The sequence below is a fragment of the Poecilia reticulata genome, linkage group LG1, assembly GCF_000633615.1.
Source record: "Poecilia reticulata strain Guanapo linkage group LG1, Guppy_female_1.0+MT, whole genome shotgun sequence".
Classification (NCBI taxonomy): domain Eukaryota; kingdom Metazoa; phylum Chordata; class Actinopteri; order Cyprinodontiformes; family Poeciliidae; genus Poecilia; species Poecilia reticulata.
The window spans coordinates 22,074,012-22,084,803 of record NC_024331.1 but is presented as its reverse complement, the minus strand read 5'-3'; the positions used below and the strand labels follow the sequence as shown (position 1 = coordinate 22,084,803).

At 36.1% G+C, this 10,792-nt stretch overlaps 1 protein-coding gene across 9 annotated transcripts in view; it reads right to left on the bottom strand.

The window, feature by feature from the left end:
• LOC103469128 (multiple PDZ domain protein) overlaps positions 1-10,792 on the bottom strand; it is a 60,005-nt gene that overhangs the window by 28,510 nt on the left and 20,703 nt on the right. For all 9 annotated transcript variants that reach the window (XM_008416677.2, XM_008416686.2, XM_008416696.2 and 6 more), the window contains exons 19-20: positions 8,436-8,559; positions 1,208-1,406 (exon numbers count right to left, since the gene is read on the bottom strand). In XM_008416677.2, the coding sequence (XP_008414899.1) occupies positions 1,208-1,406; positions 8,436-8,559 (323 nt within the window). The remainder of the gene's footprint in view (positions 1-1,207; positions 1,407-8,435; positions 8,560-10,792) is intronic.

The following is a 10,792-nucleotide window of genomic DNA, read 5'->3' as shown; positions in this document are numbered from 1 at the left end:
TGTGTGTGTGTGTGTGTGTGTGTGTGTGTGTGTGTGTGTGTGTGTGTGTGTGTGTGTGTGTGTGTGTGTGTGCGTGTGTGTGTGTGTGTGTGTGATGCTTTTAAAGGCAGGGGAGAGAGATGCAGAGAGAGAATGTGAGTAGGTGTTTAACAGGGCAGAGGGATAGTGGAGGTGGAGCACATCCCCAATCAGCCAAACAAGCTTTTTCAATGTGGAGCCATAATTGCTGATGCTGGAACAAGTGATAATGTAGCCAGTTTTTCCTCAGGCAGTCTTTAAGAATTTCATCATCTAAACTGAACATGACTGTAGCGCCTCAGTCAGATTTGGCTGCAATAAGTGAAACATTATTTGTCTACAATAATGCAATGAAAATTGTTGTGCTCTGTACAGTGCACACTTAGATTAACTATAGGAGTAGTACTGTCATTCAAATCATGGAAATTGTCAAGCTAATATGTTGACTTCATCGGAATAACTGACTGCATTCGACTACATGGTTCTCAAACCGGAACCTTCTAAAATCTTTAAGAGGTGCAAATAACTGGAAAAGTAATGAGTAATCGCTTTTCATTTGTACCCAAGGCTCTGAGCAATAAGCACATTTAAATGATTTACCCATGATTTATGATTTATTAGTATTAATTTGTGATAGCTTAAAGGGATAATTCATTTTTATAATATTTTAGGGTTGTGTGGTGTTCTGAAAAGTCAATGTTTTACTTGCAGTATGAAGCAGTTTAAATGGGTCTAAGAATTTGAGAGACGCTCTCAGGAATCGGCATAAATCCTACTGAGATCATCATCTAACACAACCCAAACTCAAAGCACTCGCAGACTAAACTCTATGTGAATCATTTTACCTTATAGATTTACATCAGACCATTGTTTTATCTGTTAAGTATTTTGTAAGCCAAACAACATTTTTATTTAAGTAATATATATGCTGTGGTCGTGCAATTCTAATTACCATGAACAAGGAAAAACATCGGATTGTATGAATAAGGTTTACAAATTTTTAAAACCTTGGGGGCTTTTATTTATTCATTTATAATTGTATTACATTAAATTAAATTAAATTAAATTAAATAACTAATTAACTCAAAAACAATATAAAGGTTATTTGTTCCTTTATATAAGCAGATTATGTTTTTTTTAATTAGCAAATAACAGTTTAATAGTGTTGTGGGCAAGAGACACTTCTCACCTCATCTCTGGCCCTATGACAGAGTGCCTGCGGAGCATGGACCTGGCCTGGGCGCTGCTCAGATTTGAGGCAAGTTCTCCATTTATGGCCAAGATGACATCCCCCACCCCCAGTCTGCCATCCTGGCAAACAGAGCCCCCCTGGACCACGCTCCGGACCAGCATGCCTGTGCCGTCCTTGATAGCACTCACCGACATCCCTGCCAACAGGCGCACAAACACATCACACAGAAGCACACAGAAGCATGGGTGAGTAGAGGATAGGCTAAGACTGCTCTGCCAAACAGACATTTGCCCAAACAAACACCTGACTGCTGCAATAATCAGTATAATCAAGACAGACACGAGGCAGATTAGCACACATAGACACATATGCTTGACATTTGCACGGCAGCATCCTTCACACTCACACTCGCATAAGTTGCATTAATGCAATCACACACACTCGTGCTCACAGAGGGCAGCGGGCACAGGTGACTGGAGGAGTGACACATGCCATTCGCACAAACACCCGACTTTGGCATTAGCAGTTTGGACACTAGGTGGATTACGCTAACGAGTCATTAATGCAAACAGGCAGAAGTAGGTAAATCAGGTCTCACACACACATAGAGGCACACACCTCATGCACACACCTAAACATGGTGTAGAGAGGGAAGGCTATGCCAGATTAGATAGGCTGGTTTAAGGTGCTGGCGTACAACACTGCTAGCTACTAATGAAGCACATCCACAACACTATGGTCGTACAAAATTTGAACTTGGTCAAAAAAATGACTTTGTGCTTAATTTTACTTAAATAAATAGTTTATTGCTTTTTTTTTGGTATTACATTCAAATTGCAATACAATCATAGTGCATGGAGAACAATAATTTGGGAACACAGCAACTGCCACTTACAGGACAAACCAAAGATACACATTTCAAAGACTGAAGTCTAAAGAAATAACAGTTAAAGTTTTCAACTCTAGAGGTGCTGAAATACAACACTGCATCAAAATACATCTAATATTACTAAAAGTGCTTATATGTATAATTAATAGAGATGCACCAAGAAAAGCAGCAGGCATCAAAATGTGGATGCTCTCTTTTAGGAATCTAAAAATCCTTTCTTGAACACGTCATTCTTAAAAGATACAACCTCAGCAGCAACTCTTTTTGACGTGGTTGTTGTTGCTGAGGAAAGAAATCTCGGTGTTAGCTATTTTCAGTATCAATGGGTTGTTTAAAAGTGCAGGCAGAAATATAAGAAAAAAAAAGTAAAAAGCTATTTAAACTAAATATTGTATTATGACATGTCAAGACATCTGCAGTTTACTGAGGCTGTAAGAGATTGAGAAAGAGCAACACTTTCAGCAGATGACAGGAAGGCTGAAAATATTACAGCAAGGTTGCTCTGTTTTATTCTTCTAAGTTTTTAAACTGTTATGTAACATAATGGACCTTTAAATCTATTTTGTGTTCTGGAAATCCCAGAGTGGAGGTAAAGAGCTTCATTTTATTGACTAAATACAGACTGTAATGCTAATAATGCTACCTGCTAAATTAGTTGCAAAACAATGCAAAGATTTTGTTGTTTTAAAATATTAAAAAGCTGCCTTGTAGTGGCAGCTGCTACTAATATGAATAAAGATTGCTTTATTCATATTAGTAGCAGCTGCCACTACAAGGCAGCTTTTTCTGAAGGAAGGATGGAACAAAATATTTTTATACTTATCAGAGAAAGTGGAATTTGGGAAATCTATATTACAAAACTTTACACAAATCAGAAAAAGGTAGCAAAATTCTCAATGGTGCATTTCTAATAATTATAATTAAATTCATATTTCACATGCAAAAGCATTTGATTTCAGCTCAACAGCACATATTAACAGTTCAAAAGACTCAAGTGGAAAAGTGTTACAGCAATTGCTTAGAAAATTTAAGAACATGTAATGATTAGTGATTAGTCAAATAAACAAGGCAAGAACAAGACTTAGTTTTTCAAACCTGTTTTCCTTAAAACGTGCTGTTATGCTCCTGTATGTTCATTCTTTGCTACAAGCAATATCATTTGTTTTAAAAGGTGGACATTAATATGGTTATGGAGAGAGTTACACATGGCAACCAGATCAAGTAAAAACAACAATATGGTACCAGGTATTGTTCAAATACAATGAATATCAAATCTCTTCCCGTCTCTGTGGACCAGCAAAAGTTTGGGCATTTCTGTGACCTCTGATTTCTGTTAATTGAGAAAGTGAACTTATCCTAAAATAGTAGCACAATGAATTGTACAATCATATAATATGTGTTATGTATAACATATATTATGGGCTTTATAAAGCAAAATTTAAATGACAAAACAAGAACAAAAGCACCATTAAAGGGCTTAAAGGCATCATAAGAGATTTGAGCTCTCAGGTTAGTTTTTAAATCTAAGAACTTAAATATCCAAGATGGAGAACGAGGTACCGTAAAGCGTTTAACTTCACCATGCAAAAGTATTCACACCCCTTGAATCTTGTCACAGAAATTCATGAATCAGGTCTGATACAGGTATTAATAGTGAAGTAATTATGGTAGAAGAGTGGCAAGACTGAAGCAATTCTTGGGAAAAAAAAGCCACATGAGGCCCTGATTCCAGTATGACACAATCCATGTAGAGGACACAGCAAACACATGGAAGAAAGAGCCTTGGTCAAATGAGACCAACTTTTTAGCATTTTGCCAAAATGAGAAAGCTATGTGTGGTGGAAAAAAATATAACTATGAAACATGGTGTGGGCATGATTTTCTGGACAGAAGTGATGGGGAAACTGATGGAACTAAATACAGGGCAAGTTTTAACACCTATCCAAGATTATTATTTTTTCGTTAGTTGTAAAAACCATGCAGACAACTCTTTTCTGTCCAAAACTAAAGGCCAATGTGTCGTCAAGTCAAGTTTATTTGTTTAGCACGCTTCAGCAACAAAGGTCTTCAAAGTGCTTTAGGCATTTCAAAGCACTTTATCACACATAATTAGAACAAACTACATTGATGTTTCTGACAAACTGTAAAAAAAAGTTCAAGGAATAGAAATACTTTTGCAAGAAACTGTAACAACTCTTTAAAGCTATGCCTTCTATCATAAAAACCTAAATACTAACATAATATCATGATGCATGCATCCCTTAAGACAAAACACCAGAAAAGACTCATGACCCACCAGTATTCATAACAAAGTGCTTGTAGAAACAAATATAGTATTATCTGGAAAAAGTACATATATGCTAGTTTACGAGACCTTATTGCAACAATCAGGAAGGTATGGAAGAATGTTTATTATGTCTTAAAAGCTATTTTTCTTGCTTAAGACCAGGCAATCTTGCTCAAAGAACACCTGATGGGACTGGAAGGACAATCAACATTAAATTGTAGGAGTACTCAAAAGACTTAAATAATCAGGTATTGACCTTCATCATTCATTTAAAGAAAACCATTCTTGCATCTTAATCACCAAAGTCTGAGCAAGACTCAGACTTGCTCAGACTTTGGGATTATAAAAAACCCCATTATATTTAAAATATAAATATTATTTAGAAAATATTTTCATATATAGAAAATTATTTTTTTTTAAAAACATTTAGGCTTTAATGATTAAAGCTCTGTGTGGGACAAACGGATCACAGCAGGTAGGCATTAGCCAGTTCCCAGTATCAAGGTCTACCAAGATACAAACGTATACTATGGTGAACAGCCCCTTCTAATGAGAACACGTCATTCTTAAAAGCTACCACCTCAGATTGAGATGACATCTCAATAACAAAAAAAATGGCAATCATTCTTTTGAAGTGAAGAGTGTCTTGCAAAGTAAATTTCTAAGCCATTATTATGAATGCTGCATTTGTGTTAGACTCTTATTTTGAAGAGAGAGAGTAAGTAGTTCTTGAACTGTCCTGTTGTGCCGACAGAGTTAGCAAATAAAGACTGCTTCCGCGCTAGCTGAGAGCACGCTATAATAAAGCTTTGAAGAAGCCGCCGTTGTTTTTAAATTGTTTGTGGAAGTCTTTTGAGGCAGTGACAAGAGTAACAGACAAGATTTGATTTGTAAGGAGTGTAAAAAAAAAAGACTGGCAATCTTTTTTTTAGCTGCTAACAATGCTAAAAATAGCATTTGCTTTGGAGCTCCCCATCTGTACACTAAATGATAATTTCATAGGTTTATATATGGACGTCAGGACTTTATTTTATCATTTCTAATCCAATATTGGACAACTAGACAATACTTCACTAGGGAGAGATTATTTAAAGCAAAGGTTGAGATATAAAAAATGTGTGAAATTAACAAAAAGAAAGCATTTTCTAAATGTCTTTCAACATTTAAGCCACTATTTAGACAACCTTAAAACCAAATTATACAAACTAGTCAAATTTTTACTATAATACTCTACACTAAGGTAAAATGCTGTAAAACACAGAATGCAATTTGTGAAATCTTAATTTTTCAAAAGAAAAACAAGTAGGGATTTTTAGTTTGCGATGGACTGGCGACTTGTCCAGGGTGAACCCGGCCTCTCACCTGTTGACCACTGAAGCTAGGCACCAGCACCTCTGGTGATCCCATCAGGGATAAGAGTATAAGATAATGGATGGATGGGTGGATTTTTAGTTTTCCCAGATATACTCTTAAAATCTTGTCTTGTTTTGTTGTCTCAAAACTCAAAAGTGTGTGCTTCTCAACAGTTTGTAACTTATTCATCAATATTTAATCTTTCTGTTTGAAAGAAAAGCAGTGAGGTCATTTGTTACATTTTTGTATTAATTGTCTATCTTAACACCATGATAGTGCAATACTGTGGTATATGCTTTCAAGATTACCAAACTGTGAGTTTCAGAAACTTGGCCATGCCTGACTGCAGTGAGGACTACAAGAAACAAACAAACAAACAAAAAAAAAAACTAGTTGGGCAAAAATAGTCATATCTGAGGGTGGGGGAGACCTGACAGTTTGATGTTTTCTTGGACTATTAGACACCTCAGTGAAACATTAAGTTCTACTGAATAGACCATCAATCCTTAGCCAAAAATGTATAAACTCAACTTACATACAGTAAACTCACAGAAGCATCAGATTCTCATAAAAATAATCATTTTAGCTTGGTACACAAAGTCTTGTAGAATTTCTGTAATAAAAAGTAGCAAAATCCCAAAGTACTTCAAAGGATATTAAAGGATGCCCAAACTTTTGCTTATTACCACTCATAAACTCCTGATCCACATATGATATATATATATATATATATATATATATATATATATATATATGTGTGTGTGTGCGTGTGTGATTTGTGTGTTTGAATTTCCAGTAGAGTCTGTGTCATTAAATAAATCAGCAAGGGGATCCAAACAATCATAACCGATGAGAAGGGTGCACTGATACTGTGACCTTGATTTTCTCTACCACAAACATTTACATAATTTCAAACTCTTTCTTTTTCTCTCTTTCTCTCTCCCTCTCTCTCTCTCAAGCACACACAGACGTAGGTAGTCGAAAGCCTTATCAACACATGCATTCTGAATACAAATGACTGATTTGGTTTCCTTATACTTTGCATAGTGTCTTTAGTTAAAAGTGGAGGATTGGCTTCGACTCTGTTGGTTCATGTTAAGACAGCCAAACACTGGAACTGGAATTAAGACAAAAATCTCTTATTTTGCAGATAACAAAAAGTCTAAATTGACCAACACCGTCATATAAAATGTATGGGTTTAATTCGGACATTGAGATATACAGTGTCTCTCAAGAAAGTACACACTCCTGTTAAAAGGCAACAGGTTTTTGTGATGAGAAAGTTTTTTTCCACATGTTACCTGAGGTGTATTCCATATAATTTAGTGGAAAAATAAATAAAACTGTTAGGAGAAAAGTAAAGGGTGAAATAACCTGGATGCATTAGTGTGCACAACCTAAATCTAATACTTCGTTCAAAATAGCTTTTGATTCAACTTAGAATGCAGGTAGGTGTCTGTCATCATCCCATATATTGACCTTCCAACATTGTACCACTCTAATCTCCAAAAGTTCTCAAAATCTCTCAGATTTTGATGACATTTCTTGTCCACAGCCCTATTCATGACACCCCACATATTTTCTTTTAAATTAAGGTTTGGACATTCCAAATTTCACATTTTCTGCCATTTTTGTAGAGAGTTGGAAGAAGTCTTAGCAATGTTGAAATGTACAATCTATCAGTTTTCCAGCAGCCACCTCAGGGTTTGTGGCCAAAGCTGTTCAAGATGTCATCCAACCACCTTGACAAAAATCTTACATCCCCGTGAAACCTCAACCTTTATTCTGCCAATACAATGTTTTACTGTGATTCTGAGGATGGCGCTCGTTAGATGGTCAATGTTGTGAACCTTTCAGAATTTTGACAACATTTTCAAGTTTTGTTTCATCTGACCATAACCTTATTCTTGTTGCTTTGTCTCTTGGCAGATTCACAAGGTTTTGTTTTGTCTTTTAAATTTTTTTAAGAGATGTCTGAACTTTCTAATGTTGCTATTGTCACATACTTTCTCTATTTGTTGATGACTGTGCTCCTTGTGCCTTGATGCAAATGCCCACAAGTAGAGGTACATAACAATGACACTTTATGTACCCTTTTCCTGACTGATACCTTTGTACAATCACATCTTTCTGATTCTCTGTATCATCTCTGCAAGCTATAGTTACAGCTAAAGCCTGGAAAAGTGAGAAAAAGCCAATTTCAGGTTAATCAGATTCAATACAACTCAAGATGGGTGTGAACGCAAGATGACTTAATGGTTAATTAAATCAGAAGATGGTTTAGTATGTTTACCTTAAAGATGTTGCCTTATGCAAAAAGGTTATTGCACCTTGTGCAGGATAAATGTTACACTTTAGGTAGAAAAAAGCTTTAAAAACAAACATGGTCTCATTTCTTACATAACAAAAACTTGGTATTTTACAGAGGTGTGTACTGAGAGCCATTGCACCTTCTCATTACCTTTACTATTAGTTAGCATTTTGAAGTGTTAAACAATGTTAACTATCTCATTCAAAACACACACATACTGCCTCCACATAGAAATAATCTCCTTTCTCAGGTTTGACGAACACATCACGTCACCATTCCTCTTCGGGGCAGTCGTCATCACCGTCTCCAATTAGTGTCATCAAGGCCATGCCTGCAACGTACACACACCAGGACACCATCACCAGGAGAAAGACAGAGAACATACCAAGGCTACGGTTGCCCCGGACAACAGTGATTGTCCTCTCAAAGCTTGTGCGAGGGGGCAGAGGTGGAGCTTGCTGCCCACCGTCATCTTCCATTGCGCAGCAGCGATAACGCAGCTGATTTTCCTAAGAGAAAGACAAGAAGGGTGTAAAGGAGGGAGTGAGAACATGACAGTGGGGTGAGTGTTTTATGAAATGTGATACTGACATTCGTTTAGAGCATAGCTATGCTACTGTCTTTGTATTTTGCTTCCAAGGAACCAGATGCATTAAAAAAATGTTTTAATTGATCTTGATCAATGTAAGTTTTTTTAAAATTATTTTTCTGCTTCCTCACTCAATTTGAACAAAGAAAACTTGCTCTTTTGTACAAAGAATAACATTATATGCTTTTAATTTTACATTTGAATTCAGGTTCCTCTGAAGACTGAAATCATTTCTCTTGAACCTTTTCATATTTTGTCATTTTTCAATCACAAATCTATATTTTATTGAAATTATAGATTTCAATGAAAAAAAATGTAATCTTTTATAACGTATTCCTAATAATTTCAACATTATTAAAAAAATTATTTTCATTATTTGTCCACACAAAAGTCTCAGCAGGAGGGCATACATTTGAATTTACCCCCTCAACAGTGACATTGCAAAATAAAATCCAGTGCAAGCACCCCATATCAGACCTAGCAAAGAAACAGAGTCAAGCTGCATGTAATTTGATTAGTGGGCTTTAGAGAACATTAAAGAAAAAAAACATGAAGACCAAGAAACACAGACAGGGCAGGGAGAAAGTGGCCGAGAGGTTTAAACATGGACAAAACAACTTCCTAAACTTCGGACTAAACATGGAGCACTGTTCAAGCCATAGTCTGAAAATGAAAACTTTTGGTGCCGCAGAAAAGCATTCAGTGCTTCACTTTTTCCACATTTTGTTATGTTACAGTCTTTTCACAAATTGTATTAAATCAATCTCTTTCCTCAAAAGTCTACACACAAATACGACAGTGCAGAAAAAAACTTAGGTGAAGTCCACCTGTGGTAATTGAAGTTGATTGGACTTGATTTGAAAAGGCACACACCTGTCCCACAGACATGGCAGTATTATGATATATAGTTGCAATGCTTCAACAGGAACTGTAAAGCTGGTCATAGTTGAAGGTAAGGCCAGCCCTGTAAGAAACCATGTTATAATCCCTGTTAGAGGCTGCAAAACCATGAACACTGGGGCAGCAGTTCAATTTCACATGGGCCAAAACTACAAACATGCAGCCAGAGATGGAATAGAATAAACCAAAAATGTATATGCTCTTAATTTTACATATGCTCTTAATCCAAGGTGACTGAGCCTGAGCAATTTTACAAGGAAGAATTGAATAAAAAATGTGTCTATTGAGGTGTAAAACCAACAGAAACATATGACTTGCAGCTGTAATTGTAGCAATAGGTGTTAAGTTAGAGGCTGAATACATGATTTCTGTGCATCATTTACTTTTCACTTCACGCTTACGTATTACTGTGTCTTGGTGTATCATATAAATAAATTGTTGTAATGTGACAAAACAGGAAAAAGTGTATGAATGATTTTGCAAGAGGAAAGATGAAATAAAGGGAAAAACAAAGGTTTTTTTCATAGTGTATGTGAAGTGTATATTGAAACAAATATAATCTCTAACGACTCTTTATGTTAAGTGATTCGGCAACTATTAAGTATCGCATGAAACGCAGAAACCTCACGAGCCTGAAGAGAAAATACAGCGAATATCAACAAGATTATCTGTTTTTGGGGCTGTAAAGGGAACCCAACAAAATATTATGTTACTATTTCAGTCTTAACTGTGGTGGGCTCAGCAAACAAGAGACCATACTGGAATGAGGCACAGGGAGTGAACAAAAGAAAAGTGGTTCATGTTTCTCGGCACACTGAAACTGGGAAGCAAAGATAACCCAGCTATGATGGCTGAAACTACTGTATAATTACAGCCATTATTCTTGAATAATACAAAATAATGCTTGAGAACTTTTTAAGTGGTACTTGTGGGTTGTCTTAAAAATAACAAAACGGCGCATAATATTTTGAGGATACGTGAGTTTTAAAAAAGCACCTATCAATCAATCTCCTTTAAAACTTTAGAGCAAAACTTCAAGAGAAAAGCAGGCACCCTGAGGAAACTTGTTCCTCAACACTTTTTTATGCAACATGAAGAGGAGTTCAATGTTCTGCATATTCCCTGTACTGCATTTCTAGAGTGCTGTTATGAAGTAGATTCACATCTTGGAAAATTATCATGATGACTATTATGGTTAAGGTACATTGCATAAACTCTGTCCTCTTGGAAACCTAAAACTGATCTCAACAGAG